This window comes from Muscardinus avellanarius, assembly GCF_963383645.1.
Source record: "Muscardinus avellanarius genome assembly, chromosome: 15".
In the NCBI taxonomy this organism is placed as follows: domain Eukaryota; kingdom Metazoa; phylum Chordata; class Mammalia; order Rodentia; family Gliridae; genus Muscardinus; species Muscardinus avellanarius.
In genome coordinates this window covers 68508129-68531281 of record NC_137801.1, presented here as the reverse complement: position 1 = coordinate 68531281, position 23153 = coordinate 68508129, and the positions used below count along the sequence as shown (strand labels likewise).

The 23153-nt window shown below is 41.4% G+C and overlaps 1 protein-coding gene across 1 annotated transcript in view; it reads right to left on the bottom strand.

Annotated features, from left to right (window-relative positions):
- Positions 1 to 709: 709 nt before the first annotated feature.
- STAMBP (STAM binding protein) overlaps positions 710 to 23153 on the bottom strand; it is a gene marked incomplete at both ends in the record, with an annotated part of 42865 nt that continues 20421 nt past the window's right edge. Inside the window, 5 exons of the mRNA XM_080711078.1 lie at positions 710 to 766; positions 2215 to 2314; positions 2939 to 3051; positions 18630 to 18767; positions 19650 to 19774. Coding sequence (XP_080567204.1) covers positions 710 to 766; positions 2215 to 2314; positions 2939 to 3051; positions 18630 to 18767; positions 19650 to 19774 — 533 coding nt within the window. The remainder of the gene's footprint in view (positions 767 to 2214; positions 2315 to 2938; positions 3052 to 18629; positions 18768 to 19649; positions 19775 to 23153) is intronic.

Sequence of the window (23153 nt, the reverse complement as noted above, 5' to 3'; positions counted from 1 at the left end):
CTGCAGTGTCAATACATCTCAAGTTCCATCTCCCCCACTTTTTTCCAGAACAACCAGACCTTTTATTTAACTTGTTTATGTGATGCTTGATTGAACAACTCACTCTAGAGCACAACAAAATAAGTTAACAGTTATTTTATTACAGAGGGAAAATATCCCGAAATATTTGTTAAATAACATAATTCCTGGCAAAAATCACTCTTCAGGGCTTGTCAACCTCATCATCTGTTCAGATGTAGTGAGATGTCCTTAGCCCTTGTAATAAGGTCCACTGATACTGCCATACACCAAAGAAAGTCCCCAAAGGTTTCTCAATGGCTTCCAAATTTCTGCATAGATGCCCTCATTTAGTCCAAAGGTAGATAATAAACAAGTTGTCAGATAAATTAGAAAACAGGGGAGGGGAATAAAGGTTTAACAATTGGTGAATCTAGAAAGAAGGGTATATGGGTATTCATTTTATCACTTTTTGACTTAATTTTTGAGTTATTTGCTTTACTCTGTCATGTTCTTTTCCAGATTTGCCTAAAAAAGACATAATCAGTTATTTCTTGCCAAGCAAGAAATAGAAAATCAATTCTTCTAGAGGTGTTGCCCCCTTACTATTCTATCTTAAAAAGCTCCCAAAGCTTTCCAGAAAGCTTAAGTTAAGGGGCTACAGTACACTGATAAGGTTTTAGAGTTCTTGGAAGATTCATGAGTCAAACTCTTATCGCAGGTCTGTGATGGTCACTGCTCTGTCCACAACAGTCACATGGGTACAGCTCTGCAACAGGAAAAAGAAAGGTAAAGTCCTGGAAAGTTCTGAAAAGTCATTTTTGAAACCCCTTATTCAAAATGCTCATTTGAGGCCACGGGCTCCCAGTCTGGACACCAGACCACTATTTAAGAGGTACTGTGGCTGGGAATCATCACTTCCTTCACACCCTGCTAATGGACTGAATCAATGCCCATGTGTCATTAGTTTTCAAATGTATATACATTCTAAAGTCGCTTGCAAAATATACACTTATCCAAAAGATTAGTGGATTCATTGCAGTTTCTTGGGTTATAATGCTAATCAGATAATAAAGTACACTTGCGATCACCTGGGGAAATGCTGACTTGTGGCATGCAGAAGGGGTCTGTGACTGGAAACCTGTGCATTGCTCCCAGGTTGTTTTTCTGATTGTGAAAACTCAATTGCAACATCTTGGTATTTAGATAATTATTATATTCCAAGGCAGACATCTATTTTTAAACAGATCTACCAAAAAGTTCTTCCTTGTATTCAATTAAAAATTGTCACTCCATGAGATCTTAGTTTTGGTTCTGATAGTGGCATAAAATATACCCAACACAACTTTTGTATACATCAAGTCTTCTACCACTGAGTTAGCCCTCAGACCCTTCTTAGGGTTTCTCTTCCACACAACTCCAGTTCTTCTGATGTGGCAAGGTTCTGAGTCCCTTTTCCACACTGCTTACTTTTTTTTCTGAACCCCAAAGAAACAGTAACACTCCAGGTCAATGTGGAGTAAAGTAACACAATCACAATGAATCTGAGGAATGACCTGAAGCACATTGATCTTATCATCAACTAAACTTGTTCTGCAGAGAACACAGTTTAAGGGAGAAAAACAGAACTTCCTAGGAAGGTCATAAAATCCCTATTAACACTAAGCAAAAATTCCAGAATTATATACACTTAATTTATCTATCTTAAGTGTTTTTATCCTTTGCATTCAAATTTCTTATTATAGACCTAGCGACTCATATTTATGAAGAACAAAACTAATATTTAATAGGACAGTCACTGCATTAGGTAATTCTGCACATTGTTTCTGTGTGTTTAGCATTGGGCATTGAATCCAGGGACTCATGTATGTTAAGTACACATTCTACTACTAAGCTACACCCCCAGTTTCTACTTCATTTAATCCTCCCAGCAACTCTATATGGTATGTACAATTATTATTATCATCCCATTTTAGAGATGGAGGCCCAGGAAGGGTTGACAGCCTAAAAGACACATTGTCTTTAAGTGGCAGAACTAAGATTCAAACCCATTTCTATCCCACACTGCTTCCCATTACATCCTTATTATGGAGAGCCAGAAAGATAAGTGGGAAGGCTGATCTTCTCTGTGGGTCAGAAAGAATGGTGACCTCATCAGCACCAACTGTATTTCCTTGCTGAAAATGCAGCCCCCATCTCTTCTACTCAGGTACCTACACAGAACAGCGGTGGATCCTTGCTGTGCGGATGAAAGCCTTTCTGGCGACAGGAAGAGATCTCTTCTAGTCCATGGTCAGTTAATTTAAAGAATCCAGTTCTAAAACAAGAAAGTAGACTCAAAGTCAAGCAAAGATGTCCCTTCATTCCTAGCCTATGCATGCACGTATTTAATAGGACCCACACAGGCACCCCCTCACACAACAGGGCAGAGGTCATCTGGAAACAGTTTCCACAAGATACTGGCTTATAGGCTTCTTTTCAGGTGAATGAATCAGTTAGAGGATGAGTCATCAGTGCCTCCACACACTAGTTTTTCTGGGAGAACTCACAGTAAATAATAGGATTTGGAATGAAAAAGAAGGAACACTCTGATATAATGTGTTTATTTTGAGATTTTTTTTTCAGTGCTGGGATAGAAGGCAGAAACTTTTGAAATTCTATAATCCAACATCAAACTTTGAAATTCTTACTGCTTCAAGACAAATGCTTCAAGTTTCTTGTGGAATTTTCTTAGAAAAGCAACACAATCATTGGTTTTACATCTTTAAAACCAAGCACCGTTGGAAGACAGTGCTTACAGGAAGCCTTTTACAGCAACCAATCAATATTACAGTCTATATATTTTATAAAGAACCTAAGTCCTCAAGTACAGTGACCTCTTAGTCTAAGGCTTTTTTCACTACTTCCCTGCAACACCTAGAAGCAAGCCCTGTGTACTCACTCCTGGAACTTGGGGGAGCAGACGATGGCTATTGACTCTGGCAACATCAGCTGGTAGGAGCAATGAGTGTGTAGGTCAACACTGGAGAGAAAGGCGGTCTGTGTAGGATGAGTCTGAGAAAACAAGCCAGAGAATTCTTGGTGAGTAAAGAGAGCCACATAGGATCCATGAAGAACAGTAGGGCCAGAGAGCTGTCAGTAGCTGGCCTCAACCTCCTTTACAAGTACAAAGCCATTTGCAATCATGAGTAGTACACCTGAAGCTTACAGTAAGTATATGGAAGTTCTTTTCCAGCATTGTAAGTAAGTATAGTTTAACATACGTATGTGTAGAGACACACAAGTTCCTTTTGTTGTTGCTAAGTTTGAGATTTCTTATATAACACTGAAATTATATAATATTAAAATGTACTATACACTTGAAAATTGCTAAAGAAAGTAGACTTTAAGTGTGATTATCACAGAAAAAGTGATCAAAATGTGAGGCATTTATATATGCACACTAAGGCATATATATGTTGATATAGTATTCCACAATGTATAAGCATTTCAAAACATCATGTTTAGCCGGGCGTGGTGGCGCACGCTTGTAATCCCAGCATTAGGGAGGCTGAGACCTGGAGGATTGCAGTTCGCGGACAGCCTCAGCTACTTAGTGAGGCTCTCTGCAACTCAGTGAGACCCGGTTTCAAAATAAAGAATAAAAAATAGGGCAGGGGGTGTAGCTCGGAGGTCAAATGCCCCTGGGTTCCATCCCCAGACCCGCAAAAAAAAAAAAAAAAAAAAAAAGAAGTCAAAACATCATGTTGGGACTTCCGGGAAGATGGCGACGGAGGAAAGCGGCACTTACAAGTCCTGCTAACAATCCAACTCTACTACCACAAAACCAGCGCCTTTCAGAGCCAGAAAACACCACCAGCAAAAAAATAAAAATGGTAACTACAAGGGACAGAGAAAAAGGGCTGGAAAAACAAGACACCAGAGAAAAACCAGCCCGAAGTGCCGCGCCCGCGCGGCACGGAGCGGCCAGAGCCGCAGCGCGGATTGGGGGGAGCCGCAGAGTGGAGCGGCCTGCCACGTAGTGGAACCGCCAGAGCGGCTGGAGTGACCAGACCCGCGGTGCAGAGCAGCCGAAGCCACGGTTCAGAGCAGCCGAGCAGAGCGGCCAGAACAGCCAAGCGGAGCGGCCAGAACAGCCAAGCGGAGTGGCCAGAACAGCCGGAGCAGCCAGAGCCGCAGCCCGAATTGGCTGGAGCGGCGGCGCGGAGTGGCCGGAGCCGCGGAGTAGAGAGGCTGGAGCAGTCGGAGCGGAGCGGCCAGAACAGCTGAGCTGAGCGGCCAGAGCAGCCGAGCAGAGCGGCCAGAACAGCCGGAGCGGAGTGGCCAGAACAGCCGGAGCAGCCAGAGTCGCGTCGCGGAACGGCCGGAGCGGCCGGAGTGGCCAGACCCGCGGTGCAGAGCAGCCAGAGCCGCGGCGAGAGCGGCCGGAGCGGTGCGGCCTACATCTCCCCTAGCAGCACCAGGCTCCAGAGAGGAGGGAGACTCAAAACAGAGCTCAAATCCAGAGAGGAGGTACTTTGGCCTCGCGGCCTAGGACGCAGAAGCAGTGTCTTACTGCTGGCGGCAGCGGTGAGTTCACCTGACGACCCTAGACCAATGCACTCAACCAGCCACCAGGCGCCTGAGAGGAGGGGTGGACAGCGAGCCGAGGTGAGCAGGTGCTGAACAGCCGGGCGGCAGTCAGCAGTTTTGTTGGTGCAGGGAACATCTAAAACTCCCAAGGGCCGGGCACAGCACAACTGGCAAGGACTCAGAGCGGAGTTCAAAACCAGAGAAGAAATACGCCATATCACGGCCGAGGGCGTGGCAGTGGTGCCAAATTGCCAGTGGCGGCAGCAGCGAATCCATCGAGTTCACTACAGCTCCATCAGCGCACTCAATAACCGTGAGTCAAATTGCGGCCCCTAGGGGAGAAATCCCAGTTCTGCACTCCCAGGGACTCGCGCAGATAGTCTCCCTGGGTCGGAGATTTTAGCAGTGCAGCCCAGTGGGGGAGTGGCAGTGGCAGAGATATCATACCATAGTCACAACTCCCCACTGGAGAACGCCCAACTTGGCACTCCCCACGGTCTAAGCAGTCTTAATTGACTCCCTGGGTCTGAGACTTTGTGATACAACCCAGTTAAGGAGTAGTGGTGACAGAGATACCACAGACACGAGATCCAGAGCATCTTAAGTGAACTCGTAGTGACTCAGGGAAGAACCCAGAGAAGGCACAAACTTCCAAAATCATGGGAAAGAGAAATAACAATGGAGCAGTGAATGCCAACAACCCCACAACATCAGAATCCGATAACACAGAAACCCAAAGATCTCTAGAAGATCAAATTAGGAAAATAACTTTAGAAATAATAGAGGACTTTCGAAAAGAATTTAGAGAGAGTCAAAAAGAGATAAAGGATGCAATTAATGAAGTAAAGGCCTCAATTCAAATTATAAACAACAGATTAGACCACATGGAGAACAGAATCTCGCTTCTTGAAGATGATCATTCTAAAAATGAACGCATAGTTTCTAATTTAGAAAAAAAAACCCGACAGCAGGAATCTGACATTGAAGAAATATGGGCCCATTTCAAGAGAGCTAACCTAAGAATAATTGGAATAGAGGAGGGAAAAGAAGGTGAAACCAAAGGGATCAACAATCTCTTCAAGGAAGTAATAGCAGAAAATTTTCCAAACATAGAGCAAGAGGTCGATACACAGGTCCAGGAGACTTATAGAACTCCCTTTAGACAGGATCAGAGAAGAGGATCCCCACGCCACATAATTGTCAAAATGACTAATGTGGAAGCCAAGGAGAGAATCTTAAAGGCAACAAAAACAAAAGGCCACGTGACATACAGAGGCAAACCAATTAGAATCACTCCAGACTTCCCAAACCAAGTTATGAAAGCCAGAAGGGCTTGGAGTAACATATTCCAAACTCTGAAAGAAAACAACTTCCAGCCAAAAATTTCCTACCCAGCAAAACTATCCATCAAATTAGACGGGGAAATAAGAAGCTTCCATGACAAACAGCAACTGAAGGAATTTATGTCTTCAAAACCAGCGCTAGAGAAAATACTCAAGGAGATTAACTGCAAAGAGGAAATGGGTAATACACGCCAGAACCAAAGAAACAAGAATTCCCATCCAGCTGACAACTAAGCAAAGAAGAATAAACAGTATCTTAAACAGAAATAAGATCTTAACATGTTGGGAATTAAAAATTATCTCTCTATAATCACACTGAATGTAAACGGCCTCAACTCCCCAATAAAAAGACATAAAGTGGCAAAATGGATTAAAAGCCAGAATCCATCCATCTGCTGCTTACAAGAAACACACCTTACAAGTAAAGATAGGAACAAACTCAAGGTAAAGGGCTGGAGCAAGGTAATCCATGCTAATGGCACTCGAAGACAAGCAGGATTAGCAACTATGATATCAGACAAGTTAGACTTCAAACCCAAACTTATTAGAAGAGACAAAGAAGGTCACATCTTACTGGTAAAAGGAATAGTCCAGCAAGAGGAAATAACAATAATCAACATCTATGCCCCAAACATAGGGGCAGCTACTTTCATAAATCAAACTCTCTGTGATATGAAGTCACACATAAATCCCAACACAATAATACTGGGAGACTTCAACACACCTCTCACAATACTAGACCGATCGTCCAGACAAAGGGTCAGTAAAGATGTCTCAGAACTAAAGAACACCATTAACCAAATGGACCTGTTGGACACATATAGAATATTTCACCCAACTACAGCAGAGTTTACATTTTTCTCAGCTGCTCATGGAACCTTCTCCAAAATAGATCACATCCTGGGACACAAAATGAGCACTAGCAAATTTAAAAAATGTTACATACTTCCCTGTGTCATTTCAGACCATAATGGAATGAAACTAGAAATCAACTATAAGAAGACCCAGAGAAACAACATAAACATGTGGAGACTGAACACCACACTTCTGAATGAAGAATGGGTCATAGAAGATGTAAGAGGTGAAATCAAGAAATTTCTAGAAACAAATGAAAATAAAGAAACAACATATCAAAACCTCTGGGACACTTTGAAGGCAGTATTAAGAGGAAAATTTATAGCACTGAGTGCTCACATAAGAAAAACAGAAAATTCTCAAATAAATAGCCTTATGACACACCTCAAAGCCCTTGAAAAGCAGGAACAATTGAACCCCAAAGGCAGCAGAAGTCGGGAAATTATTAAAATTAGAGCAGAAATTAACGAAATAGAGAATAAAAAAACAATACAGAAAATCAACAAAACCAAAAGCTGGTTTCTTGAAAAAATTAACAAGATTGATAAACCACTAGCCAACCTAACTAAGAAAAAGAGAGAATCAACCCAAATTATGAAGATAAGGGATGAAAAAGGAGACATTACTACTGACAGCGTAGAAATCCAGAGGATTATCAGAAACTACTTTGAAAAACTATACTCCAACAAAATGGAAAATCTGGAGGAAATCGACAACTTCCTAGATAAATACAACCTTCCTAAACTGAGTCAAGAAGATATAGAACACTTAAACCAACCAATAACAATCAAAGAGATTGAAATAGCAATAAAGAGCTTACCATCAAAGAAAAGCCCAGGACCAGATGGTTTCCCAAGTGAATTCTATAAAACCTTTATAGGAGAACTAATCCCAATACTACTCAAACTATTTCGGGAAATAGAAAAAACCGGGACTCTCCCAAATACATTCTATGAAGCCAACATCACACTAATACCCAAACCGAATAAAGACAGTTCAAGGAAGGAAAACTACAGGCCTATATCTCTGATGAACTTGGATGCAAAACTATTAAACAAAATACTAGCAACACGCATTCAAAACCACATCAAGAAAATCATTCACCATGACCAGGTAGGGTTCATCCCAGGGATGCAAGGCTGGTTCAATATACGAAAATCAATCCATGTAATTCATCATATAAACAGAATTAAAGACAAAAACCACATGATCATCTCAATAGATCCTGAAAAAGCATTTGATAAAATTCAACATCCATTTATGATAAAAACACTGCAGAGAATTGGAATAGAAGGAACATATCTCAACATTATTAAGGCAATCTACAATAAGCCCACTGCCAACATCATATTAAATGGGGAAAAGCTTCAAGAATTCCCCCTAAAAACTGGAACGAGACAAGGATGTCCACTATCACCACTTCTCTTCAATATAGTACTAGAGACTCTAGCCAGAGCAATAAGGCAAGAAAAGGAAATCAAAGGAGTACAAATAGGAAAAGAAGAACTTAAGCTTTCACTATTTGCAGATGACATGATACTATATTTAGAAAACCCAACAAACTCAACCAAAAGGCTTATAGAACTGATCAACAAATTCAGCAAAGTATCTGGATACAAAATCAATCTTAAAAAATCAGAAGCTTTCCTGTACACCAACCATAAATCCACTGAAAAAGAAATTCAGAAAACACTTCCACTCAGGATCTCCCACAAAAAAATAAAATACCTAGGAATAAACTTGACCAAGGAGGTAAAAGATCTCTACAAAGAAAATTATAAAACACTGAAAAAAGAAATCGAAGAAGATCTTAGAAGATGGAAAGACCTTCCATGTTCATGGATTGGCAGAATAAATATCATTAAAATGGCCATCCTCCCAAAAGTGATCTACAGATTTAATGCAATGCCCATTAAACTACCAAGATCATTCCTCACAGACATAGAAAAATCAGTCCTTAAATTTATCTGGAATAACAAAAAGCCCAGAATAGCCAAGGTAGTTCTCAGCAACAAAAACCATGCAGGAGGAATCACAATACCTGACTTTAAACTATACTACAAAGCCATTGTAATAAAAACAGCATGGTACTGGCAAAAGAACAGATATATAGACCAGTGGAGCAGAATAGAAGACCCAGAAACAAGTCCACACACTTTCAGCCAATTGATTTTTGACAAAGAGGCCAAAAACATACACTGGAAAAAAGATAGCCTCTTCAACAAATGGTGTTGGCAAAACTGGTTAACCATATGCAGAAAATTGGATGTTAATCCCACTTTTTCACCCTGTACAAAAGTCAACTCACGATGGATCAAAGACTTGGAAATTAAACCAGAGACTTTGAAGCTCCTTGAAGAGGGCATAGGTCCAACACTACAACACATAGGCACAGACAAACATTTCCTCAACAAGACCCCAAAGGCACAGCAAATTAAAAGGAGAATCAATACATGGGATTGCATGAAACTGAAGAGCTTCTGTTCAGCAAAGGAAACTATCAAGAATCTCAATCGAGAGCCAACAGAATGGGAGAAGATTTTTGCCACCTACACCACTGATAGAGGACTAATATCTAGAATATACAGAGAACTCAAGAAACTCAACACTAAGAAAACAAAACATCCAATAACAAAATGGGCAAATGAACTAAATAGACACTTCACAAAAGAAGAAATTCAAATGGCCAATAAATGCATGAAAAAATGCTCAACATCACTGGCAATCAGAGAGATGCAAATCAAAACTACCCTGAGATTTCACCTAACTCCAACTAGAATGGCCATCATTCAAAACACGAACAACAACAGATGCTGGCGAGGATGTGGAGAAGTGGGAACTCTAAGACATTGTTGGTGGGATTGCAAATTAGTGCAACCACTTTGGAAAACAGTATGGAGAATCCTCAGAAGAATGGGAACAAATCTACCATTTGATCCAGCAATACCACTGTTGGGTATCTACCCAAAAGAAAAGAAACCAAACTACCAAACTAATCCATGTGTATCTATGTTCATAGCTGCACAATTCACCATAGCCAAACTATGGAACCAGCCAAGATGTCCATCAACAGACGAATGGATTACAAAACTGTGGGATATGTACACAATGGAATTTTACTCAGCCATCAAAAAAAACTCAATTACATCATTTTCAGGGAAATGGATGGAACTGGAGGACATTATGCTAAGTGAGATTAGTCAGGCACAAAAAATAAGAAATCAGATGCTTTCCCTAATATGTGAGAGTTAGGGAGAAATGGGTCATACTTTTAACTCTGTTTACATTGTCTTTGGATATACAATATTTTTTTTATTTTTTAGGGAGTTTATTTACCCTTTTGTTGCCTGTGCAATTGAAATCATATCCAAGAAATCACTTCCAATTTCAACGTTGTGAGGTTTTATGACCCAGATTTTCTTCTAAAAGCTTATAGTATTAAGATTTATATTTAGGTCTTTTATCTATTTTGAGTTAATATTTGTATATGTGTTAGGTAACGGTCCAATTTTATTCTTTTTCATTTATTATTATTTTTCAACAATATTTGGTTAAAAGACTAGTATTTCCTCCACCAAAACTTCATGGAAACCTTGTCAAAAATAACTTGACAATGTATGGAAGAATTTATCTCTAGGCTTTTATTTAGCTCCAATGGTTTATATATCTGCCTTTAGAACAGTACTACACTGTTTCAATTATTGTAGCTTTATATGGTTTGAAATCAGAAAATATACATCTTCTAGCTTTGTTCTTCTTTGAGATTGTTTTGGGTATCTAGAGTCCATATTCCATACCAGGATAGATTTTTTCTGAAAAATAAATAAATAAATGTATGATAGTTTTACCTAAAAAAAAAAAAAGAAAAAAAATATTCTCTGGTAAGAAAGAAAGCAAAAAGAAATATTGAAATGTTATCTTTAAGTCATCAAGAGTTTGGTACCAGACAAATGAAACTGTTATGTGAGATTATCAATGTTAATATTGTATAAATTGCTATAATACTAGATGTCAACTACTAAGCCAAGCATGGGAAGGAGGGATGGGGAGGGAATGGGGTGGGGATTGGGTGGGGGCTAACTGGGCGATATGTGCATGTATGTATACAAAAGTATTTTCTTTATACCACTATGATGTATGAATACATTGCACCAATAAAAAATAAATTAAAAAAAACATCATGTTGTATATTGTATCTATAAATATATACAATTTTATTTGCAAAAAATAAAGAGAAATATATTTTTCATTATAAAATCCTATAAAGCAAGGACTAAGATAAATAAGAGCGCTCATAGAAATCAAATGAATAGAAAACTTTTGGAAACTGGAAGTTTCTCCAGTGAGAAGTACCGTGACAGAGGGGAAGAAATGATGTGAGTAAGAAAATAAAGTAGCTTAGACCTAATCAGTCCCAGTGGAATGGCAACTGAGCAGGTAGGAAATTTTCTGGAGAGCATCATGAGGACATGCCCCAAGTGTTCTGGGTGAGACCCCACTTCAGTTCTTGGATAGCTGACCAGCAGGAATACCCTCACAAATACACTGTGCAGAACCTCATGTCTGGGATTTCATGGAGGGTCTGATGGGTAGGGCCATTTATGTCTAAGACAAAGAAACTTGGGCCATTTATGTCTAAGACAAAGAAACGTGGTGTTAAGCCCAGGAAAATGCACACAACATTCTCGCTCACAGTTACAGACACCATATGAAATAAATTAGCATATGCATTTAATTCACTCATAGGATCTGTGCAGGGAAAGAGGCCTCAGAGGGTAAGGTTGTGTGGAGTTAAGAGTGAACTGAAGTCAAAGAGGCTTGGAATTTTCTCTCTTCCCCTGTCTGAAGTCAGTGAAGATGTAAAACACCCTGAACATTCATGGGGAAGAGGCTAGAGGCAGACAAAAGGCATACACAGAAAGGGAGCTTTTCTCTTTGGATCATTTGTAATGAGAACTCTGAGGTCCCATGGGTTCTGGAGCTGCTGGTAGGATGGAGGGCTGTGCACTGTAGAGTTTGGAGCAAAGGCTGGATGGGAAACTGTATACCAGGGGGGTATGGAGAGGGCCGAGGGCAGAGCTCAAAGCTTCCATCTAGGGCGTTGTGGGGGAAATATATTAATCTGCAGTGTTGAAACTGGAAGTCTACCGCAGAGTGAGAAAAGTGAATTCCGAAGTCAGAATGAGCAAGACAAAAGTCAGTGTGCCCTGCTCCAACTAATCAATCAGTCCCTCAAAAGGAAACCCACATCTAGGTTCCAGGTGTCAAGAAAAGGTTTCTCTGGGGTTGGTGTGGACCAGGGTACTGACATGTTAGGCCCAGAGGGAACCCCAGGGTGGGAAACTGGCTAGGAGATCCATATCAGGTGTGTAGCCGGTGTTCACGCCTGTACTGGGCATTCAACATGTGTGGCATCCAGGAGGAGATGGGGATGGCATTGAGTCTGGAGACGCATGAGGAAACTGCTGTGTGCATAAGGGGTAAAATACTGACATCATGGCACAGAGCTGCATGAGTCCTGTGCTGGGGGCTCAGCAGCTGTGGTGCATCTCCTGTATCAGGCCAGGAGATAGGCCTGGGATCACCAGATTGTAAAAATGGGAAAGGAGACCTCAGGGTGGGAATTGCAGGTGAGGAGACAGGTGTTGTGGGGAGATGTGGATATGGAAGACCTTGTGTCTCAGGCACCACAGGTGGGGAGATAAGAGTATCTGCCTCTCTTGGGTGTGAGACAGGGGAGGAGAGCAGTGTGGCAGTTATCTGAGGAATGGAAATGATGGAGGCTATCTGCAGCACAAAGATCACAGGCATGGTGGGCATAGAGACCCACAAAGGCATCTGTGCCTCAGGCCTAGAGACAGGAGAGGAGATTGACAATGCTTCCTGTTATGGCCTCCTAATCTTGAATCAAACAGGAAGAATTCAAGGACTCTGATATTGGGTTCACTCTGGGATCCATAGAATCAAAGCTGTTAGTGAGGGCATCAAGATGTCACCAAAAATAATCTGCAGAGTCAATGTAATCCCTATCAAAATACCAATGCCATTCTAATTGCTTTGGCTATTCTGGTCTTTTGTTTCTCCATATGAAATTTAGGACTGATTTTTCTAGACCTAGAAAAATCATATGGAGAAACAAAAGACCAGAATAGCCAAAGCAATTCTCTGCAATAACAACTATGCAGGAGGCATCACAATTCTTGACTTCAAATTATACTTCAGCGTTATAGGAATAAAATTAGCATGGTACTGGCACAAAAACAGACACAAAGATGTCTGTACAGAATAGAAGATACAGAAACAAATCCATACACTTATAGCCAATTGATTTTTGACAAAGGTACTAAACCCATGTTGGAGAAAAGTTAGCCTTCTCAACAAATGGTGTTGGGAAAACTGGTTATCCACTTGTAGAAAAATAAAGTTAAATCCCTATCTTTCACCTTGAACAAGGGTCAACTCAAGATAGATCAAAGAGCTGGAAATTAGACCAGAGGGCATAGGCACAATACTTCATCATACAGGCATAGGTAGAAACTTCCTCAGTATGATACCCAAAGCTCAGGAAATTAAAATAAGAATTAATAAATGGGATGGCAAGAAACTAAAAAGTTTCTGCTCATCAAAGGAAACCATCAAGAGTCTAAAGAGAGCCCACAGAATGGAAGATCTTTGCCAGCTATTCCTCTGATAAGAGGACTAATATCTAGACTATACAAAGTACTTAAAAGACTTAACAATAAAATTACAAATAACCTAGTCAATACATAGGCAATTAAACTAAATAGGCACTTCACAAAAGAAGAAATACAAATGGCCAATAAATATATGAAAAAATATTCAGAGTCATCAGCAATCTGGAAGATACAAATTAAAACTACACTGAGATTCCATCTAACCCCAATCAGAATTGCAATCATCAAGAAGTCAAACAACAATAAATGCTGGCAAGGATGTAGACAAATAGGAACTGTTCTATACTGTTGGTGGGGTTACATGTTGGTACAGCTGCTATAGAGTATAGAGATTCCTCAGAACACCAGGAATGGAGCCACCAAATGATATAGCTACACCACTCCTGCGTATCTCTCTAAAGGGACTGAAATCAGAATATTACAATTACATATGAATATCCATGTTTACAGTAACACAACTCACAATACCCAAATTATGGATCCAACCTAAGTGCCCATCAACAGATAGATGGTTTACAAAATTATGGGCTATATACACAATGGAATTCTGTCAGCAATAAAGAAGAACAAAATTATGCCATTTTCAGGGAAATGGATGGATCTGGAGAACATTATGGTAAGTGAGATGAGCTGGTCATAGAATGTGAAGATTCATATGCTTTCTTCCATATGCAGAAGCTAGGGAATAACTGAGATACCAGAGGAACTTTAGATAATTGAGGAGAAACTCCAGCAGAACCAGGGAGGAGGTCTATGAAAAGGGGGGAGAGAGGCTCAATGAAGGAATCACTTCCATTGACAGGATGTACACATTTAAGAGTACCAATGTCAATCTCAATATCTTATATGAGGAAGGGAGGAATGGGGAGGGAGCTGGAGGAAAGCCCGCTAAGGGCTGTGTGCATGTATGTCACTATCACTCTGAGCTACAATATTATAAAACCATAAAAGAAAAGATGTCGCCCACGGGCAAGGTAAGTAGGTATCTTTAAACACTGAATGGCGTGAGTGGCCCTCAAAATTTCCTTTGGAAATTCCTCCTTTTTATCATTAAAAAGTGTATACATCAGCCAGGTGTGGTGGTCCACGCTTGTAATCCCCACGCTTTGGAGGTGGAGACAGGAGGATCGCGCAGGTTGGAAGCCAGCCATGCTGGCTTTAAGAGACCCTGTTTCCAAATAAAAAGTATAAAATAGGTCTGGGAGTGTAGCCCGGAGGCAGAAGGGCTTCCAGGAACCCCAGTACCACCACCAAAAAAAAAAAAAAAGTGTATACATTGCCCTGGATTACTCAAGTTTTGGTTGTTCTAGAGACTCATAATTTCTTTTTGTTTTCCCTGTGGTATTAAGGCTTGAACTCAGGGGCATCCAATCTCTGAGCTGCACCTCCTTTTTGTTGTTGTTGTTGTTGTTGTTGTTGTTGTTGTTGTTTTGCAGGTCTGGAGATGGAACCCAGAGGCATTTGACCTCTGAGCTATACCCCCTGCCCACTTTTTTATTCTTTATTTCAAAACAGGGTCTCACTAAGTTACGGAGGGCCTCACTAAGTATCTGAGGCTGTCCGCGAACCACGATCCTCTGGTCTCAGCCTCCTAAATGCTGGGATTACAAGCGTGCGCCACCACGCCTGGCTCTCCAACCTTATTTTAAGTAGAGTCTTGATAAGTTGTTGAGGGCCTCACTAAATTGCTGAGGCTGGCCTTGAACCTGTGATCCTCCTGTCTCAGCCTCTCAAGTACTAGGATTACAGGCGTGTATCACCATGCTTGATTGAGACTCATAATTTTAAGTGACCATTGAGGCTAAATGACCATCAAGGGTTATTTGGCTCCTGCCAGCCCTTTCTACACTGCAGAGAATTACACATTCTGAAATAGAGAGTACATTCTACCCAATATTTCAACATGAAGAAATAAAGAACTTAATAAGCCACAATTAGATGAATGATTTTTCTTCGTAACAGGTGTTCAAAGGTCAAGTATGAGTCTGGAGATCTATGGATAAAACGGTTCTGTAGTCAGAGCATCACACAAGGAAGACATGGGAGGTAGGAAGCTACTCAGATTTCAGGGTGTCATTAATTCATTCAAAGAAGCCTGTATTGTTTGAAGAAAAATAAGATGTTGAAATCTGAGGGTAATCAGTTAAAGCAACATCTAAATGTGCATTCAGTTAATTTCCTTTGTTCCAAAGTATTTATTTTATGTTTTATTAAGGACATTTTCTCTTCATAAAATATACAACTATGTAATAACTTATTTTCATCTTAGAGGGGGTGTGACCTTAGGTAACAGGACTGGAAAAAGAAAGATCTAATATGACTGGAAAAGGATGCCAACCTTCAGTACAGGAAATAAACAAGTACAACTGAAAAGCACTTTCAAAAGTGCTGTGCAAAAACGAAATCTCTCAAAGAGCCTGTCAAAAGCTCAGACTCCTACATGCCACCCTTGAATATCCACCATGAGAGTGAACGCTTTTTTAAAGCTTATGAAATGATTCATACGAATGGCCTCGTCTGAGAAGCCCCACCCCACAGAAGGCCATGATGAGCTCACTAGGAGTGGAAGAAGTCTTCAAGACAGGACTGTGTGAGTGGAGGGCTGGCAGCAGATCCACGTGGTCCTCAAGGAGCATGTATGAACTTTGGTGACCACAAGGAAAATAGTATCTACTTGATGGAAATATGATCCTTTAGACCGCAGGGGAGAAATGGCCTGTGGCAGCACCATTCATCCCATGGTCAGAAACTAAGTACAGAGGAGGTAGGTCACTGGGGGGCAGGGCCATGAGAACTACATCTGTCCCCAGCAGCCTTCCATCTCTCTCTCTGATCCCCAACTACTGTGAGCTGGGTAGCTGTCCTCTGTGGCCAAGTTGTTTCTGAGTTGGAGCCATCCAACCATAGACCAAACCTTTAAAACCATAAGCCAAATGAACCTTTTCCCCCTCTAAGCTCTTCTTGTCAGATCCTATGGTCACAGTGACAAAAAAGCTGACCGAAACAGCCATTATCCAATCTCTATCCCTTCTTCTAGAGCTAAGTTCTTCAAAATGGGAGTCTCCATTTCACAACTGTCACATCTTCAAGACCTATGACTTTTTGAACCTTATAGTCGGTTTTCCCCACAGCCTAGAACCCACTAAACTGAGGTCCTCAATGACCTCACCAAATTCAACATGCTGATCCAGTTCTTCACCATGCTGGAGCTCTCCACAGTATTTAGCATGGTTAGTATTCTGAATTTCCTTTGTATAATGTCCCTTGTCCTGTGGCTTCTATGTCTGAACACAAACCTCAATTTCCCACACATCTCCACTTTTCACTAACAATAACTTTTTCTGTTCCCCTTAGAAGTCTGGCTCCTAAGTTGTGGACCTCTTCTTGCTCTCAACTCTCTTCCATTTCCAAAGACAGCTCCACGCAGCAGACTCCTACATCTCTCTCCTGTTTGACCTTGTTCCCAAGTGCCTGCCTCCAGCTGCCTGGTAACTGCCTCCAAGAGTCAGATGCCTCACAACACCTTACATTCAACATGCTCAGAACTGAATCCCACTTCCAAATTCAGCACTCCTCCTGGATCCCTTTTCTGTTTATGAGATAATCACTGCCACCCCCTGATCCAGGCCCCAAATCTCTGAGTCATCACTGATTCTTTTCTCATCATTCTCTATTACTCATTTCCCAAATCCTCTCGAGTCCTACACTCATCTCCTCCTTCCCAAACCCTCTGCCATCATCCTAACTCCCTTATTACAATTTATTACCACACTAACCTCTTAAATGATCTCTCACCCCAGCCTACCTTAAATTTTCTAAAGTATAGCTTTAATCCTATCATTGCTCTGCTCAGAAACCTTTAGGAGTTTTCTACTTACCAAAGCAGAATGATTTTGGCCCTCCATGCAGGACTGTAATTTTTCACATTTAAAATGTTATCTACCATCACTTCCTAAACAAAACATAAATCCTAGCAAACTTGACCATTTAATCCTCCAGAACATAGCCCGCCTGTTCCCAATGCTATCTCTTTCACATGAAACACTCCCTTGGCCCATCTTGCCAAAATTCTGGTAAATCATACTGAAAATGATACCTTTTCCTTCTGAATTCCACAATGCCGTGCTGGCACCTCTTGAGGCCCTCAGCACACTACCTCACCCGAAGAGTTGTTCATTGTCTATTTGTGACACCTTCCATATGACACTAAAATATTATCTTATATAAATTTGCATCTCCTGGAAGATAGGGGATAAGATAAGTTTTCTATCCCCTTTCTACTATAATGGAGGACTACAAATACTAGGCAAATCAGGAATTATTTATGTAATTGGACTGAAGAAAGAACAAAGGCTTATAAAGGGCTTCCTCACAGATCAGTATTTCCCAAGTTCTGACATATAAGTATCTATCATCTTTCTAAATCCAGAAATAAGCCAAATTATTTGTCTGTAACTCACACATTACACAACATGAAAAAGTAGTTTGGTTTGTAAGAGTGAATGGCTGAGAGCAATAAAAAAAATTAAGAAGTAATCTTTAGGGAAGGAATTATATTTTACCTGAGTATCACCAAAGTACATACAAAATAAACAAACTCTTGAAAACTATGAACATTGGTGGCACTTCTGGTTTACATGAAGGTACATGGTGCTTAATTAAGATCAAATGCAGCCATCTGAACCAGCTTCTAAGGCTCACTTAAATATTTTGACTTTATACCTCTTAGGAACATCATTTGTATACATCAGGCATAATCTTTATGGCTGATGTCCACAAATATTCTAGGCCAGCATTATATCATCATTCATGTTCACAGAGAAGCTAGAACTTTGGGGAAACTAGCTTATTTTTATTAAAAAATAAATAAAAGCCCCAAGTAGTCCCCACAAAGCAATACTAGGGAACAAGCAGTTAAATATGCAAAGAACTCCAAAGGAGTTCTTTGAGAAGGGGAAAAAATAAATAATCTAGATACAATTTACTTGTTCAAAGAGAGAAACATAACTAGACCTTCCTTTAAGTGTATAATCAGGTACTTTAACTATAGCATTCATCAGTTCAATTCAAGGGACCCTGAAAAGCAACCAAACAGTTTCAAAACAGTGCATTTATAACATAACTAGAGAACAGGAGACAAACCCTTGGAGAGCTCAGATTTACTCACATGAATCCAGCCCAGTGTAATGAGCCCCTGCTGGTCCTGTATGAGAAAAAGTTCTTCCTCATTCTCTGTGTTACAATAATCAGACCCAGCACTTTGCTTGGGGATGAGGACATGGGTAATGGTAAATTCATTTCTCATCTGCAGAAGGAGAGAAACATGTATCACAATTCCCTGCCAGTCTTGTAAACCCACTGGATCATAACAGGAGAGTTAATTATCTACAGAAGTGAAGGCTCTTCCCATCCCAGCATGAGCCTCTGTGCTTCCTGAATCTCTCATCTTGGTGGTTCACAGCCTTGGCTCCTGAGCATTTTGCTATGGTGCTCTGTAAAGCCAGAGATTCTGAGAGCAACCCCTCAACTCCAGAACTCCGTCTGACATAAAGCCTGGGTAAACTCCATAGCCCGGGGGAGATTTCTGCTGCAGTCTACTCATGGTTCTTGAGAAGCTCCAGGTAGAGCACCACTTCTCTTCCTTTGCTTATGTCTAAAGCAAATTCCCTTTAACTGCTAAGCTCTTCTCATCCTTTAAGATTCATGTTATGTCTACTCCGCTTCATTTGTTGATTCACTTAGCAGTTAGAAATAGGTTAAGTCCTTCCATTCACTGATATTTCTTTCCTCAAAATCCCTAGTGCTTGTCCATACTATCAGCATGCTATTTATCCTTTGTTGTATGTCTTCCCTGTCTGTGATTAGATAGTCTCTGTGGAAACATACTGTGTGCCTTACATATTTTATATTCCTAGGCCCACCATAAAGTAGGTGCTCAGAACATGATCTAAAGGTAGAGACTAGACCTTCCTTTAAGGGTATAATCAGGTACTTTAACTATAACATTCATCAGTTCAATTCAAAGGACCCTGAAAAGCAACCAAACAGATTCAAACATTATGCAATCCCTGGTTCCTTCCATGACAGGATTGGTGCAAGGAGTAGCTGACCCTGAATATCTTTTCTGAGAGCCATAGGAAGCCAAGGGGGAAAAATAGTCTAGTTCAGGAAAGAGTTTGCTTTTTACCAGTTTTCCACAGAGAATTCCACATGTTTCTACTCCCCGGGCAGTGTTGGCACTGGCTAACTGGAGAAACTGTGGGCACAGCCTCCCAGGCACCACCACATGGCGCAATCCATCAATGGTAGGAACTGTAATGGAGAAGGAGAGAACTCTGAGACCATGGGGCTGAATCTCCTGAGCAGCTCTCACAGCTGGCAGCTTGGGAAGAGCAATGCTAAGTCACTGAGATCCCCCTAAATTCAGATAGTGAGTAGGCATTTCTTTTTTTCTTTTTCTTTTTCTTTTTTTTTGTGGTACTAGGAATGAAACCCAGGGGCCTTCTACCTCCGGGCTACACTCCCAGACCTACTTTATATTTTATTTGGAAACAGGGTCTCTTAAGCCAGCTGAGGCTGGCTTCGAACCTGCGCAATCCTCCTGTCTCAGCCTCCCAAGCGCGGGGATTACAAGCGTGCGCCACCACGCCCAGCTAAGGCATTTCATTTTAATGGCATTAAAAAAGAGTTGTAGCTGGGCATGGTGGCGCACGCTTGTAATCCCAGTTCTTGGGAGGCTGAGACAGAAGGATTGCAGGTTTGTGGCCAGCCTCAACTACTTAGTGAGGCCCTATGAAACTTAGTAAGACCTTGTTTCAGAACTAAAGAATATAACATAGGGTTGGGTACATGAGATTACAGGTGTGTGCCACCATACCTGGGTTATATCTCTTTTTTATCTTATATCAGAAAATAGGACTTTCAAAGAAGCATATCATGACATATTCTTGACAGTGGAAAATAGTCATGGTATTTAATTACTTCTGAATTTAGTGTATAGGAAGAAATTTAAAATGCCAAAAAAAACCCCGCCAAATAACAAAAAATATTCTAGTCCCCCCTAAAAAAGTATGGACAGAGCAGCTCATAAAACCTGCTTCAGGATACCAAGAATGGGCCCCATTCCTGAATACTGCAGAGAAACCCTGTGAGAAGGTTAGTAAGCTAGGGTCAGCATCTTATAGCCATATTTTCATATTAAAAAGCAAAAGTAGCTGGGCGTGGTGGCGCACGCTTGTAATCCCCGTGCTTGGGAGGCAGAGACAGGAGGATCGCGCAGGTTCGAAGCCAGCCGCGCGCGCTGGCTTAGGAGACCCTGTTTCCAAATAAAAATGTAAAAATAGGTCTGGGAGTGTAGCCCGGAGATAGAAGGGCTTCCAGGAAGTCCAGTAACACCAAAAAAAAAAAAAAAAAAAAAGCAAAAGTAAAAAAGGATGTTCCCTTCTGTACATTCAACAATGAAAGATGAACTATTACAGGGGTGACAAACATCAGGAGATATAAAGTCACTCAGCAGTCTGATGATGGGATCTAAAGATGATGAATTAAGGCTTGGCAAAATCCTTCCTTTCAACTCAACAATCGCTTACAAAGAGCATACCAAGTAGATACAGGGCTCAGCCCACAGGGAACACAAGTATGAGTCAGACTCAAGCCCTAACCTGCAGGAAGTTAAAATCTAGTTATTGACAAATGACTACACTATCAGGTAAATGATCTAACTAAATTGCATTAGAGATAAAAAGAGCCCTGGGAGTTTTATGGAGAACACAATCAATATGACTGAAGGGAGGAGAACTGGAAAAACTTCAAGAAAAGCAAAAAAGGAAGAAACAGAGAAAGGAGTGTCGAGGTAGAAGGAAAATGCTAAAAGCCTGTTTGGGGAAGAGGGTCCAGGGACTGTCCTAGGAACATAACAGCCCACTTTCTCCAGAACACAGAATATATAGGAGGGAATGGTAGTGGGAGTTAGGTTCACTGAGTAAATGAGGGAAAGAGCTAAAGGTCAGGCCTAAGAGCCTAGTCCTCCTTCCCTTCTTACATTGTACTTGTAAATGGGTTTTATACAAAGCTGACTTCTTCAAATGACGACTTGAAAGTCAATCCCTACCCTCTAAAATTTTCTCTAATTATTAAAGTATAACCATTATTTTACGCCGGGCGTGGTGGCGCACGCTTGTAATCCCTGCGCTTGGGAGGCTGATACAGGAGGATCGCACAGGTTCGAAGCCAGCCTCAGCTACTTAGTGAGACCCTGTTTCCAAACAAAATATAAAATGGGGGGGGGACTTCCGGGAAGATGGCGACCGAGAAAAGTGGGGCTTAAGAGCCCCGCTAACAACTAATCTCCATTACCACAAAATCAGCGCCTTTCATCGCCAGAAAACACCATCACCAGAGAAACAAAAAAATCACCAGGCTCCAGAGAGGAAGGGGACTCAGAACAAAGCTCAGAGCCAGAGAGGAGATACGCTGGCCTCACGCCCGAGGACGCAGCAGCAGTGCTTTACTGCCGGCGGCAGCGGCAAGCTCACGGGACGGCTACAGTGAGCCAAGGTGAGCCGCTGCGGAAAAACCGGGCGGGATTTTTCGGTGAGGGAGCATCTAAAGCTCCCAGTGGCTGAGCTCAGCAAACGCTGCAGGGACTCAGAGCGGAGCTCAAAACCAGAGAACAAATATGCCAGCCTCACGGCCGAGGGTGTGGCAGTGGTGCCATATTGCCACCGGCGGCAGCAGCAGCGAATTCACCGAGTCCACAACAGCTCTATCTGCGTATTCAACAACAGTGAGTCAAATTGCGGGCCCTGGAGGAGAAATCCCAGTACTGCACTCCCAGGGACTTGACCCAGTGGGGAAGTGGCGGTGGCAGAGATATCACACCATAGGAGAACGCCCAACCTGGCACCCCCCATAGTTTAAAGCAGCCTCTATCGACTCCTTGGGTCTGAAACTCTATGACACAACCCAGTAAAGGAATAGTGGGGTCTGAGATACCACAGACTCGAGATCCAGAGCACCTTAAGTGAAGTCATAGTGACCCAAGGGAAGAACCCAGAGAAGTCACAAACTTCCGAAATCATGGAAAAGAGGAATAACAATGGAGCAATGAATGCCCACAACCCCACAACATCATAACCCGATAAAACAGAAATTCAGAGATTTCTATAAGATCAAATCAGGAAAATAACTGGAGAAATAATAGAGGTGTTTCGAAAAGAATTCAGAGAGAGCCAAAAAGAGATAAAGGATGCAATTAATGAAGTAAAGGCCTCAATTCAAAGTACAAACAACCGATTAGACCACATGGAGAACAGAATCTCGCTCTTAGAAGATGATCATTCAAAAAATGAACGCATAGTTTCTAATCTAGAAAAAAATATCTGACAGCAGGAATCTGACATTGAAGAAATATGGGCCCATTTTAAGAGAGCTAACCTAAGAATAATTGGAATAGAGGAGGGAAAAGAAAGTGAAACCAAAGGGATCAACAATATCTTCAAGGAAGTAATAGCAGAAAATTTTCCAAACATAGAGCAAGAGGTCGATACACAGGTCCGGGAAACTTATAGAACTCCCTTTAGACAGGATCGGACAAGAGGATCCCCACGCCACATAATTGTCAAAATGACCAATGTGGAAGCCAAGCAGAGAATCTTAAAGGCAACAAAAACAAAGGGCCAAGTGACATTCA